The sequence below is a fragment of the Neoarius graeffei genome, chromosome 18 (assembly GCF_027579695.1).
Source record: "Neoarius graeffei isolate fNeoGra1 chromosome 18, fNeoGra1.pri, whole genome shotgun sequence".
Lineage (NCBI taxonomy): Eukaryota > Metazoa > Chordata > Actinopteri > Siluriformes > Ariidae > Neoarius > Neoarius graeffei.
The window spans coordinates 20,147,230-20,169,363 of NC_083586.1; the positions used below are offsets into that span (position 1 = coordinate 20,147,230).

The 22,134-nt window shown below is 39.9% G+C and overlaps 2 protein-coding genes across 2 annotated transcripts; both read right to left on the bottom strand.

The window, feature by feature from the left end:
• Positions 1–1,017: 1,017 nt before the first annotated feature.
• Positions 1,018–2,346, bottom strand: LOC132865725 (zinc finger BED domain-containing protein 5-like). Its single transcript, XM_060898253.1, has one exon. It carries the CDS (start codon positions 2,344–2,346, stop codon positions 1,018–1,020), a length of 1,329 nt encoding a protein of 442 aa, XP_060754236.1.
• Positions 2,347–18,584: 16,238 nt separating this feature from the next.
• On the bottom strand, positions 18,585–21,742 carry LOC132865726 (uncharacterized). The gene is made up of 5 exons (XM_060898254.1): positions 21,722–21,742; positions 20,019–20,165; positions 19,691–19,862; positions 18,959–19,059; positions 18,585–18,806 (listed from the first exon to the last, which is right to left on the bottom strand). The coding sequence occupies exons 1-5, from the start codon at positions 21,740–21,742 to the stop codon at positions 18,618–18,620; spliced, it is 630 nt and encodes a 209-aa protein (XP_060754237.1). The 3' UTR covers positions 18,585–18,617.
• Between the last annotated feature and the right edge of the window lie 392 nt (positions 21,743–22,134).

Here is a 22,134-nt window from a genome sequence, read left to right on the forward strand (position 1 = left end):
GTTCTCAACCTTTTTGGGGTCCTGGACCCCCTGCATATTTTTGATCGACTCTGAGGACCCCACCCCCCCCACCCGATCTGGAGGCTAGGGTGCAATTTGATAGAAACAGCAGAAACTCATCTCATCTCATTATCTCTAGCCGCTTTATCCTTCTACAGGGTCGCAGGCAAGCTGGAGCCTATCCCAGCTGACTACGGGCGAAAGGCGGGGTACACCCTGGACAAGTCACCAGGTCATCACAGGGCTGACACATAGACACAGACAACCATTCACACTCACATTCACACCTACGGTCAATTTAGAGTCACCAGTTAACCTAACCTGCATGTCTTTGGACTGTGGGGGAAACCGGAGCACCCGGAGGAAACCCACGCGGACACGGGGAGAACATGCAAACTCCGCACAGAAAGGCCCTCGTCGGCCACGGGGCTCGAACCCAGGACCTTCTTGCTGTGAGGCGACAGCGCTAACCACTACACCACTGTGCCGCCCCGAAACAGCAGAAACTGCATTTTAAATTGCATTATGGCATTTATTCACTCTGTTCACAACACAACAGCATAGTTTCCAGAAATATGTAACAAAACAGGATATTTATGGCATAAATATCCTATCTGCATAAATTTTATGCAGCATCTTCTGAACATTATGTAACAAAACAGAACTTTTATATAGTAGCTTTCAGAAATATGAATGTAATGAAACAGATTTCATCTTCTGAACATTATGTAACAAAACAGAACTTTTATATAGTAGCTTTCAGAAATATGAATGTAATGAAACAGATTTTTTATGCACTCTTCAAGAACAAAAACAAACATAAGTATGAAATCTCAATGAATATAATATATAATTAAGCAATAATATAATATAATAATTATGTAATTAAGTCTTGGTTTTATCTGTAGAGGCAGATGGTGTGTGTGTGTGTGCGTGTGTGTGTTATCAAAGCAAAGCATCCTCACTTCTGTTTTTGTGTCACTTGGGTGTGGTGTAGTGAGGTGTGCTGTGTAACTGTTAGTGAGACACTTGCACTTGTCTGCCACTCATGAGTTTCTGTAACCTGGGTTGAATAGTGGCAACAGCTGTAATGATACTTCTCTCCAGTTGAAGTCTGTTCCTGTGTTTGGTCTTTATGTGTGTCAGAGCTGAGAAAGTGACCTCACACAAGTATGTCGGCCCAAATGGCTGCAACTGGTAGAGAGCCTCTTTTGCAAGCTCTGGGTACTCTTTCTCCACACAGCACCAAAACTGTGTCAGCGATGTCTCTGAAAACTTCAGTCTGAAGCCACTGTCTGAAGACAGTTCAGTGAGGCTCTCATGGAGTTGCTCTGGTGCTGTATCCATGCTGCTGTGCATGAACGGCCTGCGTATCCAGTCAAGTCTAGTACACATGTCCTCAATGTCTGGGAAGTAGGATTCAAACTCAGCTGTCAGTTTGGCCAGGTGCATTTTTACAGTTTTCAAAATGTTCTGCTTCATGTTCTGTTTCATGTCAGCTATCCAAGAGTTAAGCTGAGGGAAATTACTGACATCCCCCTTTTCACACCTTCTCAACCAGAGGTCAGTTTTCCTCATGAATGCTGAAACTTTATCATACATCTGAAGAACAGTTTTGTCATTACCTTGCAAGCTTGTGTTCAACTCATTCAGACGGCCAAAAACATCAGTGAGGTAAGCCAGGTGAGCCAACCAGGTCTGGTCTTCAAGTTGAGCAGCCAGAGGATGTCCATGCTCTGAGAGGAAATCGTGCACCTGCTCTCTCAGTTCAAATAGTCTCTGTAGTGCTTTCCCCCTTGATAGCCAACGTACGTCTGTATGTAGCAGCAGCTGATGATGGTCACTGCCCATTTCCTCGCACAGCTTGTGGAACAGTCTTGAATTGAGAGGTCGTGATTTAATGAAGTTAATCACTTTCACAGCGTCTGTCAAAACACTGTCCAGTTCTGGGCTCATGTGTTTGGAAGCCAATGCTTCTCTGTGAATTATGCAGTGCATGCCTTGGATATCGGGGTTTACCTGCCTGATGCGAGAGACAAGTCCGCGGTGCCGACCTGTCATAGACGCTACCCCGTCTGTGCATACATGCGAGCAGCACTTCCAGTCCAACTCGTGCTCTGTGAAAAAAACAATCAAATTAAAAATGTCCTCACCCGTGGTTTTATCGGGTAGTGGCTTGCAGAAGACGATGTGTTCAACTATATCGTTGACTGTGTCATCTTTGAAACGAGCAAACATGACCAACTGGGCTTCTCCATTCACGTCAGTAGACTCGTCTAACTGTAGCACAAAAGATCCCGCTCCTTTCAGTTTGTCGGTCACCTGCTGAACAATGTCACCAGCCATCTCATCCACCCTGCGGCATATGAATTTTTTAATTATATTCTTGAGGGTGCGATTCAACCATTCGACTAAGCCATCCATTTGTGGGTGATAAACGCTGGTGCGGATAGGCTTAATTCCCAGTAACCCATACAATTCGCGCAGTGTGCGTGACATAAACGTAGTGCCTTGATCAGTCAGAATCTATTTGGGGATTCCGACTCGGGAGATGATGCAGAAGAGTGCTTCTGCAATACTATGTGCTGAGATATTGTGAAGAGGCACTGCTTCCGGATATCGCGTTGCATAGTCCACCAGAACTAAAATAAAGCGATATCCTCGTGTTGACCAATCTAATGGCCCAACGAGATCCATCCCAATTCTTTCAAATGGGGTCTCGATTAATGGCAGATGGCGCAAAGGCGCTTTTGGAATGGCCGCGGGATTTACTAACTGGCATTTGCAGCACGCCGTACACCACCTACGGTACGGACATTGCCGCGAATCCCTGGCCAATAGAACCGGGCCATTATTCGGGCTAGTGTCTTATCCTGCCCCAAGTGTCCAGCCATGGGATTAAAGTGAGCCGCCTGGAATATAAATTCCCGGCAGCTCTTCGGGATTAAAAGCTGTGTTATTTGTTCCTTAGTCTGAGTGTCCTGCGTCACTCAGTATAATCTATCCTTAATAATGGAAAAATAGGGGAAAGACCAAGTTATGTGCCGCTAAAGACAAGGGGAGATTAGCACTATTATGGATTGACTGGTATCATTTGTCATTCTCTTTATCTCAGCTATCTAAAATTCACTTACCCCCCACAAGGATCCCTTTCTGGGTCAGAATAGAAGAGCAGCTAGTGTATCCTTTTTCGGTGGAGGTCTTTCTTTCACAGACTGATAGGCCGGTCCCCTCCCAAGACCCGGTACTGGCATTTGCCAGAGAGTCGTGGAAAATTGCACATCAAATAACAAAAACCAATCCATATTTATCAAGTAGATCCTCCATATGGCACAACAAGAAACTGTTAATAGAAAAGAAGAGTTTCTTTTGGGATAAATGGATTAGGTCTGGTATTCATGTTCTCGAGGATGTGATGGGAGATGCTGGGTTCAGATCATTTGATCTCAATGGCAAGCTATGAGTGGGTCACCTATAAAGTGGCAGGGAGGGAAGATATATTCAACGAAGTATGGGGCCCTTTTCTAGCTCAATTGCAGGACATGAATGAATGATATTACCTACTTCTGCATAATGCTTTTTATGGTTCAGGTACAGGTTGTGTATGTGATGTAGACTTCCTAGGGTGTTGTGTTTTTGTTTTTGTTTTGTGGATTTATGTATTTCTTAGTATTTGTCTGATCAAAACATTAATTAAAAAAAAAGGAAAAATAGGGGAAGGATGGGGTGGCATTTGGCTGGAGAGTTTGACCATCGATTACTCTCACTTGGTCAAACGCATGCTGCAGAGTCTTGTCTCGCGACTGCTCTAACGGGAAATCTGCGAGGGAATCCCTGAGAGAGGGAGGAGCCTGTGGCTCCTCACTCTGATGCAGTGATTATGTAGATGGCTCTGTGACAGCTGCTCCCACCAATGCCACTCTGGGACCTCCCCCCGCTGAACTATGGCAGGCCCCACTGTTCACTAAATGCATCATTAATTCCCGAAATCCCGGCCAATCAGTGCCCAAAATTATCGAGTGGGTAAGGCGAGGATTAACCGCCGCTTTTACTCTAAATTTTTCCCCTCAAAATAGAATGTGGACCGACACTAAAGGGTAGTTGTGAACATCCCCATGCACACACAACACCTTCACCAATTGTGCTCTTCCCAATGCCTTGTCTTGCACCAGGCTTTGGTGGATTGAGGTCTGATTACAACCGGAGTCCACCAAAGCCTGATACATATCCCCTTGGATACTCAGCGGTCTGCGATATGCTCCGGCCCGATCAAGGGCGGTCCCTGGAGTGTCGGGGATCCAGACCACTGCGCCCACCTCCATCGCCGAGCACTGATGCTGGAGGTGCCCCGGTTCCCCGCAGCGCCAGCATACCGGCCCAGGCTCTCTCCCTGCACAGGTGTTCCGGAGATCACTCACCTGAGGGGGGGGGAAGACAAAGACAAGGAAGTAGGAAACGGTAGGGCACCATGGGTGTGGCGGGCCGGCTGGGGTGAGGGACCCCAGAGGGAGAGGGAGAGAGAGAAGAGAGGGGAGACATGCTGTCCTGCCATCAGAACGGCCACCATATGGTCCTCCACCAGCTCGATGGCCTGATCCAGCGACGCCGGGCGATGGCACTGGACCCACTCCGCTGTTCCTGCCGGAAGTCGGGCGACGAATTGTTCCAGCGCCACCAGATTGATGATTCCCTCAGCGTCGTGGTTGTTGGCCCTCAGCCACCGCCAGCAGGCATCCCGGAGTTGCTGGCCAAATGCGAATGGCTGGCCGACCTCTTCCAGGCACAGCGCGCGGAAGCGCTGCTGTTGCTGTTCCGGGGTGCGACCCACGCGTTGGAGGATGGTCCTGCGGAGGTCTGCATAGACCAGCCGGCTGTCGGTGGGGAGCTGTAGCGCGGCCAGCTGCGCCTCGCCCGTTAGCAGGGGAAGGAGGCATGCCGCGCGCTGTTCCACCGGCCAACCCCACGCCTCTGCTGCCTGCTCAAAAAGAGCGAGGAAGGCTTCGGGATCGTCATGCGGACCCATCTTCATTAGGGTGAGGTGGGGAGGGTCCGCGATGGTGGTGATCGGGGACCCTGCTGACATGAGCAGGTGCCGGAACTCCTGGCGATCTTCCTGTTGCTCCAGCACCAGGGCTTCGAACCGTTGTTCCTGATCCTTCCGGAGGGCGATCAGTGCCTGGTGCTGGCTCTGTTGGGTCGTGGTAAGGGCATGGACCAGGTCCTTGAAGGGGGAGGACTCCATGTGGCCGTTCCCTTCTGCACTCCTTCCCGGGTTTCAGCACCACTGTTGTATCTGACCAGGTGGGTGGAGCACAGAAGCACGGCAGGCCAGAACTGAGTTCTCAAAAACTCTTTTTATTTTTTTAGCTTTTCACACTCTCCCAGCCACACACATGCACACACAAGTGTTCTAGTTGGGGAGAGAGCTCCCTTTCTCTGCTCTCTCTCTCCTTTTAAAGGGCGTGGTCACTGGGGAAGACACACAAACAGGTTAATTCCCATCAGGTGCAATGATTCCACCACTTACCTTCCCTGACTCCGCCCTCCATTCACAGACCGATGCTTGGCCACGCCCCCGCTGCCACATTACCTTAATTTCTTTTTTCACAAATTGTTTGATCAATATATTGACCAATCAATAAAAAAAATAAAAAATCCAAAAACCACACACACCTCACTGCCATGCTGTCAGTCTCCAGTAAGTAACCAGTTACACCTGCAGCTCATTAGTATGCATGTATGTATGTATGACATACTTTCCCTGTGTGACGTATTGCCTGCATTATACAGAGATGGGAAATAAACAATCCACACAAACTCCTTCCTCACCAGGTAAGTTTGATTTTTTTCAAGAAAATTTTGAAAGTTTTATGCTGTTTTCCTCAGTAAGCATTTGAGTTCAAAAGGGAAACTAAACATCAACTCACAGAGACATAAGAGTCAAATGAAACTGATTTAAACAAGTATTTCATAAACATGGTCCTGGAGTATGTCTCAAATCAAACTCATTTTTGAATTTTTTTGATAATAAAAAAAATAAATAAAATATGTATATAAATAAACAACTCTGATTCCAAAAAAGTTGGGACAAAGTACAAATTGTAAATAAAAATGGAATGCAATCATTTACAAATCTCAAAAACTGATAATGTATTCACAATAGAACATAGACAACATATCAAATGTCGAAAGTGAGACATTTTGAAATTTCATGCCAAATATCGGCTCATTTGAAATTTCATGACAGCAACACATCTCCAAAAAATTGGGACAGGGGCAATAAGAGGCTGGAAAAATTAAAGGTACAAAAAAGGAACAGCTGGAGGACCAAATTGCAACTCATTAGGTCAATTGGCAGTAGGTCATTAACAGAGGTGGAAAGTAACGAATTACATATTGTTACATTACTTGCGTTACTGTACTTGAGTAGCTTTTTTGTGTACTTATACTTTTTCAAGTAATTTTTAAAGAGTGTACTTTTACTTTAGTATGTTTTCTTTTAAGTAGTGTACTTCGGTACATTTTACATCACAACCGTTACTGAGTAAAAAAATAAATAAATAAAAAAATAAAAAAAGGCTAAAACGGAGAAGGGGAAATGCGTTCTGGAAATGAATCACGGGAAGGACAGTTGTCGCGCGTGCGAGTCTCACACAGACGATGGCGGACATGCACCGGCGCTTTAAGGGGGGGGGCTTCGGGGGGCTCAAGCCCCTGGGCCACAGCCAATCAGGGGCCTTGTAATATTAATAAAATAATAAACTGTCGGAATCGTGGGCCTACATTAATGTACGGATAGAAGTAAGGTTAGAAATAAATGAGCGCACAGTAGCCTGCTGTAAGAGACATGGTGGATGTGGTTCGCGAAACGAACACCCACAACTGTACCAGAATAAAATGTAACAAAATGTAACGTCACGCATGAAAGCGCGCCAAAGACTGCAGACTACTGAGACACAAATTTAAAGGCTTTGAAAGATGAAGCGTTCACATGTTAGCGGGGCGCATAAAAGGAAAAAAAGAGAGATGCAGGTAATGATAGAATCGTTGCCTAAAGTCACAGACTTTTTTAAGGTAAGGATCACCAATCTGTTCAGAATATCAGCTACTTATCAGTTATCAGCCTACCAGCAGCTAGGCTATGTGCAGCTAGGCTAGATATGCTATGATCTGTCCAACAGTAAAATAAATCAGTTGTGATTTGAATACGTGTCGTGTGATTTGAGTTATAATCCTGTTAGTATAATAGCATATTTCGATGGGGATAATAAAATGTCTAAAACGGCATCTACTGAAGAAATTGATGAAAAGATTGTAGCCTATAATTGTCACAGTTCGGGCAGCAGACAGAGTAAGCATACTGAGGGGAATAGCAATACAAAGCTAGCGCAGATCCACATTTCTCGCTAGCTGTGTTGGGTGTGTTGTTAACCCGTGTGGATTTAAGTGAAATACTTGAGAAGTTCTGTGGTCAAGACAACGTTTTAAGGTAAGGACACTTGATTATTGTTTGCCCGCCGTGGCTTGTTGTTGACGAAAGGCCCACATGATTTTGCCTTATGCAGCTACTGCTAGCGTCATGCTTTGAACTAGGTTAAGCTCATTTGTGCTAAAGGATGGGTTTATTGAAGGACTTTGATGTAGCTAGTTTCTTTTTAAAAAATCGTATGCTCAAAACAGTATGCCCGTGTTCATCATGTTTAACTTTTTTCTTGATGGAGTGAGTGAAATATTGTTGCAAGTGGTATTTCTATGCAGTCATGTCAAAAAGGCAGTTGAATGCACGGTCTTATTCAAGGGGAAGGAAGACTTGCATGATGCTTGAACATAGATCGGTAAATAGACCCTAGTAGGACTTGGTTTCGTGTATTTCAGTCTGTAGAGTTATGAGTTTGGCCGCTGTCCATGGTGTTTACATTTCATGTGGTCACCGAACCAAGTACCTTCATCATCATCATCATGTTCCCCTGTCAAAAGTTAAACTCTCTAGGGGTGCTTCTGCTGTAGCAGTTGCAGGAGTTGCTCAAAGTTTGATTTGTCCATCATCATACGTCTTATCTGTTGGGTGTCTATGCCCAGCAGATTTTCCCATTTCGTCCATTTGTAACCATTTTTGTCAAACAGGAGCTGCTTTTGCACTTGGTTATTGCCCATCCGGGAAACGTGAGCAATATATTTTAGTTGTACGTAGCAGGATAGTTTTATATCCTGGGTTCCTGTCAGTTTCCGGAGGTTAGCATTGGACATCTTGTAGCTCCAGTCTATATCTTCATTTGTAGTGTTCTTTTGGTCAGGGGCATTCTTTCGTTTATATCCACCTTTAATCATTTTCCTTAGGAAGCCATGCCACACTACCTCAATTTTGTGAATTTCACTGGATGATAGTTGCCATGCCTGTGTGCTGTACAGGAGACGAGATTGAACGCATGCCACTAGGAACTTTATATGGGTTTTTAGTAGTATTCGGTGGTCGGTTAGAACGTGTTTCAGTTCATTCCATTTCATGAATGCAGCACTTATCCTAGCATGCAGGAAGTGTGAGGATTCATCACAGTTGCTGATATTATAACCAAGATATTTAAAGGTGCGGACATTTTTAATATTAGTGCCGCCAAGGGAAATGATACTTGGTTTACATTTGATATCCTCATTGACATTAAAAGCCATTGTTTCTGTTTTGACATATGATATTTGTAAACCAAAGCGGGTGTAGGTCTTATCATACAACTGAAGAATATTCTGAAGCTCCTCGATGGATCCAGCGAGTATGGCCTGATCATCTGCATATAGAATCTCTGTTATGCAACCCTCTCCTGATGCTCGTGCTTTCGTACGCATTTCTCTTGTGGATACCTCATTTGGAATGCAATATCTGAACTTGAAGCCTGTATCTGGGTACAGTTTTGATATCTCATGCTGTGCAATCCTGACAACAAAGTCCATATAGATATTAAAAACTGATGGCAATTCTAGGGCACCTTGTCTTGCAGTGAATGTTTGTTTTCATGCCGCCGAGCTATTTTTATGTATTTTATTTTTTAAAAGGACTTGTCTGTAGGTGTGTGTGTGTTTTATGTTTACAACACATAGGTCTACATTAGCGCATGCGCGCTTGTGTGGTTATCTCTGGCCATGCCCCTGCGTGAAAGTTACGCAGTATCACTGTCCTGTCCGTGGTAATAATCAGAACCGGCTCTGTAATGATAATGCGCGCGTTCTTCTCTCCCTCTGTGGTCGGATGTGTTGAGCGATGTGAGCGTGGGCCTTGCGCAGCTACGCTGAGCCAAACATAACCTATCGTAGGCTTCTAGGCTAATTACACGCTTACACTGTAAATGCTTGACATGTATTGCAAATAAAATAAGAGTGTTTTCCTGGCCAACGGTAAGGGTAGGGTTGACAGGTAGCCTATGAGGGGCCTAGCCCCTGGGCCATGGGTGTTGATAAAGCGCCCCTGCGGACATGGAGGAGACCGAGGAACCTGTGGTGGACGACCCTGCAGAAAACGCAATTTCTTCCAGTAATGAAGTGCACCCCTGGCCCTACATACGTGATCACTTCAGCTTCCTAGAGAAAAGGGGTGACGGTTTCATTATGCAATGCAGATTATGTGTGCCCAAGAAGACAACCATTGCGGCATACAAAAATTCGACGTCTAATCTGCGCAAGCATGTTGAGGTAAGTATTGTCATTGGCATCATAATCACGGGCGCAGATAGAAGGTGGGACGGGTGGGATTCGTCCCACCCAGATTTAAATTCACCTCGTTCAGTCCCCCCCCACTTATAGGGAGGAAAAAACGTCTATGCTGTCTTTCTTTGCATAAGGCAAACCTCACAGAAAAATCAAAAGACTAATTACCATTCGGTTTATTGAGGTGCACAGCAGTGTATACATAGTTGCAACAACTCACATAAAACAAAACAAAGACTGATATTTGGTTGGTTGAGCTGCGCAGACTGCACAGGTTGCGAGCTCGAGCTTGGTTGCTATGGTTACCCACAACAAGTTTGACAGGCATATCGGGATTGGGGTTGGTCTGCTGGCAGCTTTGTCCCCCCCCAGTTTTTTGTCCCCCCAGTTTTTTGTCCCCCCCAGTTCAAAAAACGTATCTGCGCCCCTGATCATAATGTTTCCTTTCCATAGTAAAACCGACAATAGGCTGGTTATATTCCAAAAATAGTGGATGGCATTGCTAATGTTGAAGTAGCAACCTGTTGGTACTGTAACATAACGGTAACTAGTCTGTTATTCGGTTGGCTAATCATGCAAGCAAGTTAGCTCGTCAACTTGACGTGATCAGTCCTCCTACCATTCTACATCCAACAGGCCAGAAAAGAATACTAAGCAAAACAAATAATGTTTGAATTGAATTGTTCAATAACACACAGTGCACACAGGCAAGCTACGAGATTTCGGTGCAACATTTCACTTTCATATTTCGTGTACAATGCTTTGTGTGTGGTCAGGGCGATGTAAACGACATGACTGTGTGTATTGACCTTTTTTGTTTGTCTCAGTTTTAAAGCAGCATTATCCTAAAAGCATTCAATTTGATACACTTCCTTTAAATAAAACATCTGGGTTGAGATGTACATATATCCTTGTTTCCTCTTCTTTTTCATTTTTGCACAACACAATGGAGGCAGAAAACACCCATTGTTAAAAGTAACGTTTTACTTTTACTCAAAGTACATTTTAAATGATCTACTTTTTACTTTTACTTGAGTAGATTTTTTTGTCTGGTAACTTTACTTGTACTTAAGTAAAATTTCATCAGAGTAACAGTACTTGTACTTGAGTATAATATTTTAGTACTCTTTCCACCTCTGGTCATTAACATGACTGGGTATAAAAAAAGCATCTTGGAGTGGCAGCGGCTCTCAGAAGTAAAGATGGGAAGAGGATCACCAATCCCTAATTATGCGCCGACAAATAGTGGAGCAATATCAGAAAGGAGTTCGACAGTGTAAAATTGCAAAGAGTTTGAACATATCATCATCTACAGTGCATAATATCATCAAAAGATTCAGAGAATCTGGAAGAATCTCTGTGCGTAAGGGTCAAGGCTGGAAAACCATACTGGGTGCCCGTGATCTTCGGGCCCTTAGACGGCACTGCATCACATACAGGCATGCTTCTGTATTGGAAATCACAAAATGGGCTCAGGAATATTTCCAGAGAACATTATCTGTGAACACAATTCACCGTGCCATCCGCCATTGCCAACTAAAACTCTATATTTCAAAGAAGAAACCGTATCTAAACATGATCCAGAAGCGCAGACATCTTCTCTGGGCCAAGGCTCAGCCTGCAGTCCAGATCTGTCACCCATAGAAAACAGTTGGCGCATCATAAAACGGAAGATACGACAAAAAAGACCTAAGACAGTTGAGCAACTAGAATTCTACATTAGACAAGAATGGGTTAACATTCCTATCCCTAAACTTGAGCAACTTGTCTCCTCAGTCCCCAGACATTTACAGACTGTTGTAAAGAGAAAAGGGGATGTCTCACAGTGGTAAACATGGCCTTGTCCCAACTTTTTTGAGATGTGGTGTTGTCATGAAATTTAAAATCACCTAATTTTTCTCTTTAAATGATACATTTTCTCAGTTTAAACATTTGATATGTCATCATATGTTCTATTCTGAATAAAATATGGAATTTTGAAACTTCCACATCATTGCATTCCGTTTTTATTTACAATTCGTACTTTGTCCCAACTTTTTTGGAATCGGGGTTGTGTGTGTATATATATATATATATATATATATATACCTCCTCTAAAAATGACGAACATCGTGTAGGATGAATTGCGCTAGGCTTATGTTATAGCCGACCTTCTAACATTGCTATTTCAGATCTAGAATCATAGAAATATATGTGCTCAACCCAACTACAGTGTGAAATCATTCCATTATAACTTTCCCCAGTTCGCCTAATGTGTGCGTGAGTTTTTCCCCCTCGTGACAGCGCGATGCAGCCCAGCCTCAGTGGACTTCAATGGCATTTGGGAGCTCTGCGCTTTTCAATCTCAAAATGCAAGACGATGATTGGACAAATACTGCGAAAACACCCGCCCACAGACTCCCACGGACTCCCAGCCTCAGTGGACTTCAATGGCATTTGGGAGCTATGCGCTTTTCAATCTCAAAATGCAAGACGATTATTGGACAAATACTGTGAAAACGCCCACCCACGGACTCCCAGCCTCACAGTGGGAGGGACATGGCAAAGCTTTCCGCGAGGAGACTGGTGATTGGTGAAAGCGGCCGGATATTTTCTTTGATTGACAGCTCATTTCAAATATAGACAGGCAGCGGTGAATTTCAGTTCAGTCCCATGCGGATTCGCAAGTGCTGTGGTGTATTGTAAGAGATCAGCTTACATTTCGATTTCATTCATTACATACGGTTTCTACCAGCTTTTTTAGTTTGTATATATTTTCATTGTAAATAAAGTGTAAATATAGTGTTGTCAAGTTTGCTATCTTAGTTCCAGAAATTTCATTTATTTGAGTGACTGAACTTGAACTTGAGGGGGCTAGTCAGCTAGCAAGAAAGCTGCACACGGATGCCGAGCATTGTTGATTTAATTTTGGCGAAGCCATTTGCCAGTCTTCCTTTCGAGGAAAAAATTAAAATTAAAGAGCAGGGTAGACCAACGCCTCAAATTGACTTGGTGAAAAAGGTAGGGAATAATACTCGTTCCTTTCAGCTCTCCTGGTATGAGAAAGTGAATTGGCTAACAGCAAGTGACCCACATCAACAACAGTAAATAGGCTACTTTAGTAATATGTCATGGATGGACCAAAAATATAGAATCTATTTAAAATGTTTATGCTGAGTATATTATAATATTATAATAATAAAATGTTGTAATAACAACAAACGCAATGCCCCCGAAGAAAGCTCCTACGGTCGAGGAGATAGATGATATTAAAAAATCCCTCGACTTTCTGGGGGAAGAAATCTCTGCTGTCAGGGTGCAGCAGAAGACCATCCTGGACCTGGTAGAAGAGGTCAAAGCTCTGAGGCTGCAGAATTCAGAGAAGGCAAAGAGGATCGCCATTCTCGAGAACCGAGTGGAGGAGCTGGAGCAGTACACCCGGATGAATGACATCATTGTGACCGGACTGCAAATTCAACCCCGCTCATATGCTGGAGCAGTGGCGAGAAGAGATGGAGAGGAACTGAACGAGGAGGATGCTAACTCTGTGGAGAAACAGGTGTTAGCATTCCTGCACTCCAAGGGGATTGAGGTAAAAAGCAATAACATTGAAGCATGTCACCCTCTCCCACGGAGAAGCAACACAGGCAAACCAGCTGTAATAATGAGATTTGCCAACAGAAAGCATAAGATGCAATTGTTAAAACAAGGGAAGAAACTGAAAGGCTCAGATGTGTTTTTAAATGAGCACTTAACAAAAAAAATGCAGATATTGCAAAAAAGGCGAGACTACTAAGGAAACAGGGGAAAATCCAAAACACTTGGACACAAAACTGCAAGATTTTCATCAAGTTGAGGGGATCTCCAGAAGAGGCCAAGATCTTGGTCATCCGAGATATTGGGGAACTGGACAAATTCTGAGGGAGCCAAATAAAGCAATTTACAATCATGACACAAGGATTGGACACTGGACACAAGAACTGGACACTTTCCATTATACTGAGCACAAAATACAAGATATGGAAAATAATATTGATCCGGAAAATAATCTTTTCAGCAACATCAATATCAGCTGCCGGTATTACACTGAATATCAATACAATGCAAAGATCAGAGACGGAAATAAGATATCAATTATTCATTTCAATATCAGAAGTCTGTATGCCAATTTCCATAAAATGAAGGAATATCTCAGTCAGTTCAATACTCCATTCAATATAATAGCCATATCAGAAACTTGGATCAACGATGAGATGGGAGTAGATTTTGAGCTGAACAGGTATGAATTAAATTATATCAATAGAAAGAACAAAAGAGGAGGGGGAGTGGCAATATATGTTGATAATAGTTTGGAATATAAAATTAATAATAAAATGACGGTAGCTGTTGATGATTGGATGGAGTGTATTACAATAGAAATATGCTGTGAAAAAATGAAAAATATAATGGTGAGCTGTATATACAGATCTCCTGGATCAAGCATAGAAGTTTTTATAGATTGGATGGAAAGTATGTTTATAAAATCAACTCAGAAGGTCATGTACATCTGTGGTGATTTTAACATCGACCTCTTAAATCATAAGAAACACAAAATGACAGAAGAGTTCATTAATTCAATGTTAAGTATGGGACTGTACCCAACTATTACCAGACCAAGCAGGATCACTTCTCACAGCACCACTTTAATAGATAATATATTTACTAATATCCTGGAAAATAATATAGAGAGCGGTCTACTATTAACAGACATCAGTGACCACCTACCTATTTTTAATGTATATTACTGTAATTATAGCAAGAAAAAGGATAATAAAAATTATAAATATATAAGAATGAAAACTGAAGAAACCATGATTGCACTAAAAAATGACTTAATAATACAGGACTGGAATGTAGTTTATAAAGAAAAAGATGTTGATAAAGCATATGAGGAATTTTTAATAATATTCAATGAACTATATAATAAAAATTGTCCTATAAAGAAATACAGTAATATACATAAATATACAAATAGTCCGTGGGTCACCAAGGGGCTACAAAATGCCTGCAAAAAGAAAAATATATTATACAAACAATTCTTAAAGCATCGAACTATAGAGGCAGAGGAAAAATATAAAAAATATAAAAATAAATTAACTAATATTATGAGGATATGTAAGAAAGACTATTATAATAAATTAGTGGAGAAAAATAAAAACAATATTAAAGGTATATGGACTGTATTAAATGGTATTGTGAGAAATGGATCCAAAACTACAAATTACCCAGAGTACTACACTGTAAATGATAAGACCATAAATAATATGGAGGATGTGGTGAATGGTTTTAATCAATTCTTTGTAAATGTGGGACCAGATTTAGCGGCAAAAATAAAGGAACCCGAGACAACACAATGTGGGGACATAGAAGATATGGGGGACAGAAATCCAAGTACAATTTTTCTAACTGCAACTGATGAGGAAGAAATTATCCAAATTGTAAGAAAATGTAAAAACAAAACTTCTGCAGACTGGAATGATATAGACATGTTAACAGTAAAGACAGTTATTGAGGGAATTGTGAAACCACTCACCCACATCTGCAATTTATCTTTTCAATCAGGTACATTTCCAGACAAAATGAAAATTGCAAAAGTGATACCATTGTTTAAAACCGGAGATAGACACCATTTCACAAACTACAGGCCTGTTTCTTTACTCCCCCAATTCTCCAAAATACTCGAAAAACTTTTTTCAGATAGACTGGACAAATTCATTGAAAAACACAACCTCCTTACAGACAGTCAATATGGATTCAGAACGGACAGATCAACATCGATGGCACTAATGGAACTAATAGAGGAAATCACAAAATGTATAGACAATAAAAAAATAGCAATTGGAGTATTTGTGGACCTAAAAAAAGCATTCGATACTATTGATCATAGTATATTATTAAGTAAACTAGAAAAGTGTGGTGTTAGGGGAGTTGGGTGGAGTTGGCTGTCGAGCTATCTAAGAAACAGGCAACAGTTTGTGCAGATAGGTGACCATAAATCTGATTTCATGAACATTACATGCGGGGTACCACAGGGGTCAATATTAGGTCCGAAATTATTCATAATATACATCAATGACATATGTACAATTTCGCAAGAACTGAAATTTGTTTTGTTTGCAGATGACACCAATATTTTTTGTTCCGGTGAGAATTTGCAGCAGACTTTAGAGATAATCACAACTGAAATAAATAAACTAAAACTATGGTTTGACAAAAATAAATTATCATTAAATCTAAGCAAAACAAAGATTATGTTGTTTGGGAGACATAAAATAGATTGTAATGTAGAATTGATAATAGACAATACTAAGATAGAAATGGTACAGGAAATTAAATTTCTTGGTGTGATTTTGGATCCTAAAGTCTGCTGGAAACCTCATGTAGGATACGTACGAGCAAAACTGGCAAAGTGCTCGGCAATTCTGTGGAAAACAAAATATATTCTTGATTGTAAATCTTTGCATACTCTATATTACTCATTATTTTTGCCATATCTGACTTATTGTGTCGAAGTCTGGGGAAACACCTACAAAACCACTCTGCAGCCGATATGTACAATACAGAAAAGAGCAATAAGGACAATAAACAAAACAGGATACAGAGATCACACAAACCCACTATTCATAAAATCACACATGTTGAAATTTATGGATCTGGTCAAATTCAGAACAGCACAAATAATGTACAAAGTAAGAAATAATCTATTGCCAAAAAATATACAAGGAATGTTCATTGAGAGAGAGGGGGGATATAATCTAAGGGGAGACCTAAATTTTAAAAAACCAAAGGTTCGAACAAATATGAAAAGCATGTGCGTATCGAGCTGTGGGGTGACTTTATGGAACAGACTGGAGACAGAAATAAAACAAAGTGCAAATATAAATCTGTTTAAAAAAAGGTACAAAAAATATTTTTAAACAAGTATATTGCAGAGGAAATATGTTAATGGAGGATGATGAGGGATAAATAGAATAGGGTTGATTGTTATATTAGAACTAGCTTAGTATATGGTATATATTTATTTATGGGGATAGATATCTTCATATTTACAGGGATAAGTATGTAGTAGATATTTTTTTTTTGTAATTATATATTTATATAGATAGTTATGTGTATATGTATATATATATGTATATGGATATGGTATGTAGTATATATTTATTTTTGTAATTATATATTTATATGGATAATCATGAAGTGTATATGTGGTATATATTTTTATAAGTGTATTAATGTAGTTTGGATTTCGGGGTAGTTAAAAAGGGGTGGGAAATTAAAAAAAGTATTGTACTTCTTCCCACTCCTTTTTCGAACAATGTGCGGTGTATTGTAATGTATTAGCTTTTTATATTATTTTATTTATTCTTTTTTTGTCACTTTTTTCATTTTCTTTCTTTTGTATGTACAAATAGTTACATACATTTTTATACATATTCGAAATAAATAAATTCATTCATTCATTCATTCATTATATTGGAATATATATATATATATATATATATATATATATATATATATATATATATATATATTCCAATATAATTATATATATATATATATATATATATATATTTCTGGATATGAATTAAACACAGCTACAATTTGGAAAACATTTTTAAACAAAAACATAGCCGAGAACATTTCACACTACAGACCTGGATTAAAAGTGAAGGGTTATCAAAATTGTCAATAAAACATTTCTCAGTCAAAATAAGTAAAATATAGGGAAAGTGTCATTGAATGAAATGTGTGGCACCCAGCTCTATGTTTGGCTCCCCAAGGTCAGTGCTTGTGCCTATTCCAGAACACTCTGCTGTTACTGCTGAGGTTCCTGACAAAGAGCTGCTTTCAATAATGATCAATTTTTAAACAACATGCCACAATTTTAAAATATAAAATGTTAAAATACACCCCCCCAACACCACCATCATGTATATTGGACAGTAGGCTAATGGGCCAAAAGAACCTGTTATTTCACAGTTTGTGACCCTGCCAACAATCAGCCAGATCAGAGGCAAGAGTATGAGCAAAATTGATGTGTTTTTTCTTTTTAAATCTGGAAATATCGTAACCGACCAGCCTCCCCTGTTTGAAAGACTACCAGCCGCCACTGATATATACGGTATATATATATATATATATATATATATAAAAATAATATTAGGATCGATTGTCAAAAATGAACCATCAATACAAGTTTTATTAGGTACTCGCTTGGAGTGAGGAATTGACATTGATTCTGGAATCTAGCGTGTCTGTGGTAAAGAAGTATCTCTATTTTTTTTGTTTGTTTGTTTTTGTCAAGTAGATCTTTTTTTCTTCTCATTGCCCAGTTTAACTTTGTTGCTAGTCTTCTGTTATATTAAACTCAGTGTGTTTCTGCAAGTTTTCTGTTTGAAACATGCCTGCACTCTTGAATCTGCATCTGCACACCAAGTCTGCCTGTTTCCTGTGTGTTCATTTTGTGCTGCAAAAAAGTTCTTATAAAAAAATGCACAAGAAATATTTTTAGTGTAATGAATGATAACAGTACAAAAAAAGGCACATTTTCAAATCAAAGACAGATAAAAAGCCAAAAGCCTTAGCTAAATGTGCTCATTTTAAAATCTGAGGACTGAGTGAGTATACATGACTGAGACTGATATGTGAGACATCCTGGGAATTGTCTTAGTTTATCACTATAACTTCATCTTTCTCCTAGTTACATTTAAGGTGTATTAACTCTGAAAAGTAATGAAATCATTGTCTTATTGTAACTGTAACTAAAGTGACAAACTAATGTACTTCATAAAGACAGAATATTACATTACATTTACATTACAAATGCATATTTGTTAACCGTCTTCAATTATAAATCATATACATAATGTGTTTTTCATGTACTTGAGGTATTGGGTTCTGAATCCCTACTTAGGTTTGTCACCAGAGTTAGAGGATTTTTTCTTTAGCGCGTCACAGGCAATGTTCACAATCTGATCAAATGCCTTGAAAATCAGGGCATCAATGTCATCGTCCGTGTCCATCTCCTCATGGTAGTTTTTCACAGGGAAAATGTGACTCATTGGAATTCCCAGCAGATGACTACACATTTCCATCTGGAAAAAATATAAACATGGATCAACTGAATCAAAGAAAAAAAAAAAGGCCAGTGAAGGCTTTCTATGATTTTTCACTCAGTTTTTCCACTTGATCACAGGTTTTTTTTAAACTTACATTATAATCTGCATGTATATAACCAAATAATTACCTTCTCTTTGATCTTCTTGCTGGTGTAGATCTTCCTGAGGTCACTGTGAACCAGTGGGCATATTATATCTGGTCTTGTCATGATGATTACTTGAGGCAATTCTGCATGATAGAATAAATTATTCACAATCAATCCATGCAATATAAGTAAGTTTCTATGCAAACTTAAGAGTCAGTGTTGCAATTTGCACCGAGGGTTGTATTTAGAGTTAAGAATATTTGGCAAGGATTTAATAAGAATTGTGCCCACTGATATTCGGACTTCAGATGTACTGTAACTACAAATGTTTCAGAAGTTATGTTTTTTTTCTTGATCTGAGACATTGCTTCTGTCAAGAACCATTTTTTAAAAAATACATTAATGAATTAACATAGTAAGCTGTAAACAGAAGAATGCACTGAATAATGCATAATGTAGGTGGAAGCCATATTGTCAAATTGTCATAAATCAAACCACAATTTTAATGATAGTTATGCCTCCACCACTATAACCCATGTTTCTCAACTGAAGTAGGTGCACAGATAAAGCCCCACTCTAAATATTGCTGTAAATGTTGCCAACTCTGAATATCACTGACAGACTTAAACACAAGTTGTCCCCTGGCTTGAGAACTCGGCCATAATTTGACTGAGCATTATGATTTACGTACTTCTGTGCTCTGTGAAAAACATTTTATCATGAACATTTTTCTTCAACTAAGGGAAAATTATAGTCTCTAACAATTAGTCTTACTCAATTCTGCAGCTGCTTCACGGATATTTTCCATCTTATTAATAACTGAATCGTTCATCATGGATACTTTGTCTGCTGCAATAATGTTGACCACGCAGAAGGTTTGTTCCTCAAGACTGGGGTTGCTTCTGTAGCAAGAGTCCTGCACACAGCTGGATGATGCCTTCTGAAACTGAATGTGTACGGGGGGTCTTATAGATCACTTAATGATATGCAAAATTTCTGAAATCAGCTACTTCATCAGTGGTTCAAAATGCAATGTATTATCAATGATATAATTAATTGTCTATTCTTTCTCCTTTAGCAATTAAATTTCTAATTTTCTCACATTGTATCCTTCTGGAAGAAAGCCACGTAAGGCTCTGATGAGGTCCTTTAAAAGCGCACCAGCTTCATTTTCTTGAAATCCCATGACATCATTAAAGGTAAAAGGCAAACGCGAACCATCCTCTCCTTCAATGTAATGGGTTTTGTCCTGTAAGACAAATACAAAGGTATTATATCGTATAATATGTTCTTGTATTCCCTCGTGTTTGATCTTTTTTCCATTAGTCACCAGCAACAAAAACAAAGTTCCCATCAATTCCCATAGACAGATTTGCCTTTCAGCAGGAGGAAATGAAAGTCTTTTTGCCATAAAGAGCAAAAATGGATAGAGCCACACAAGCAGATTCCTGAGGAGAACCTGTTCCAGTTCACCAGAAATGTGTGTTTAGGGCAGAAATTTGTGTGTGAAAAGGACAGTCAGCCAACACATGGGGCAAAACCTACAAAGAATTACTTTAATTAAAAGAAGCTTTGTGTTCTGGAATGGTTGAGTCAAAATCCAGAATTCAAATGAAAATCTGTGGGATGACCTAAAATTGCTGTCTTCTAACATTCTTCATCTAATTTAGGAGAGTTGGGAAGGAGGGAGAGAAATGGCAAAAAAATAAAAAAATAAAATAAAAATGCAAAGCTGATAGAGACAGATGAACTCCAAACTAGTTGATACAAAGGGACAATAGAATAAACTATAGACTTGAGGTGAACTGTTGCGAATGCAGCGGAGAGACGGACGCGAGTGCAGGGAGGTCTTTATTACAGGTGCAATATTTACAATTGTGAAGCAAGGTTAGAGAAACAAACTGAAACAAACAAAACCGAAAGCAAACAGAAGCATGAACAGAAAGCAGAGTTATAAATTCAGGGTCATATAAACAGAGTCAGAAGCGTGCCAAGAAACAAACATGACAAAGCAATACTTCGTAAAGTGTTTGAGCAGCCAGCGATTTTAAGCGCGCGTGCCGATTGTGCTCCAATCAGCAACAGGTGTTTGCAATGATCCACTGTCCCATGAGCACGTGCGAGGTGCTCGAGCGTGTGAAGGCATGGCATGAATATAAAGCAGTGTTTAGATTTTTTTTTTGGACAAAAGTCTCTTTCTGTGAAGAATCACTTCAAAAGGAACTTTGAAAAAAATATATATTTAAATTTGATGCCGGAAAGACAGAAAAAGGAGATATAATCAGGGGTGATATACTGTCGACTAAAAATTCTGCAGTACTTACAGTTTTTGTAAAACTTTCTCCACATACTGCTGTGTTAACTAGAGCACCAGAGGGGATTCGTTTTTGGAAAGCATTGTTGACTGAGTTGATAAAGCTGGACTTTCCAGCTCCAGTGTCACCAATAAGCAGAATCCTGACAAACCGAATGTTTGGTTGGTTGAGCCTGAAATCCCTGAGTTTCTTTTCCAAGTCTTTTTTCCTATCACATAAAACAAAAGGGGAAAAAAGGAAGGTAGCATCCTACTATTTCATTTCCTGGTGTTTAGTGATTTGAAGAAGAACCTTTTTAAAATAATAGCCAGTAGTCAAAATCAGAAAGTCAAACTGAAATGTGAGCATAAATGTTTCAGTTTCTGTCAACAATTGATAGATTTTAAGGCTGAAATAAGAACAAGTGCATAAATGCTCAGAGTGAAATGAAACAAAGGCTTATGATCAAATGGCTATAGCTATTTCTTTTATGGATGGTAATGCAACTTACCCCCAAGGCATCGTCCTCCATGGCTTATCAAATTCTTTTTAAAAAATTAGAATAATAGTTACCCAAGTTACAGTTTTGTACTTATGTATGAAATATAGCAAACTTGTATGTTTTTAATCAATGAAAATACAAAAGTGTTCAGTATATTTCCATGAGATACAGAGGCAGTGTTAAAAAAGGGGACCTGACTGTTAGATTCATGCACTTTATGATTGTACTTTTAACACAAGGATCTCATTTAATTTTTTTTCATTTGTTATTATGAATGGATAGTTTCTATCCCAGAAATTGTGTCTAGAATGCATGAGAAATGATCACTGCAGGAGGGTGTGGTTTTAAACCTCTCCCAATAATGTTAATTCTACGCTGTGATCCATGATTTTAGTCAAGCCACATCACTTACTTGTGAATTG

Coding starts and splice junctions, on each gene's coding strand:
- LOC132865725 (XM_060898253.1), bottom strand. CDS start 2,346: ATGGCTGGTGACATTGTTCAGCAGGTGACCGACAAACTGAAAGGAGCG.
- LOC132865726 (XM_060898254.1), bottom strand. CDS start 21,742: ATGGAGGACGATGCCTTGGGG. Junction 20,166..21,721: donor TGGAGGACGATGCCTTGGGG/GTAAGTTGCATT, acceptor TTTGTCTTACAG/GACAAAACCCATTACATTGA. Junction 18,807..18,958: donor GCAAGAAGATCAAAGAGAAG/GTAATTATTTGG, acceptor TATTTTTTCCAG/ATGGAAATGTGTAGTCATCT.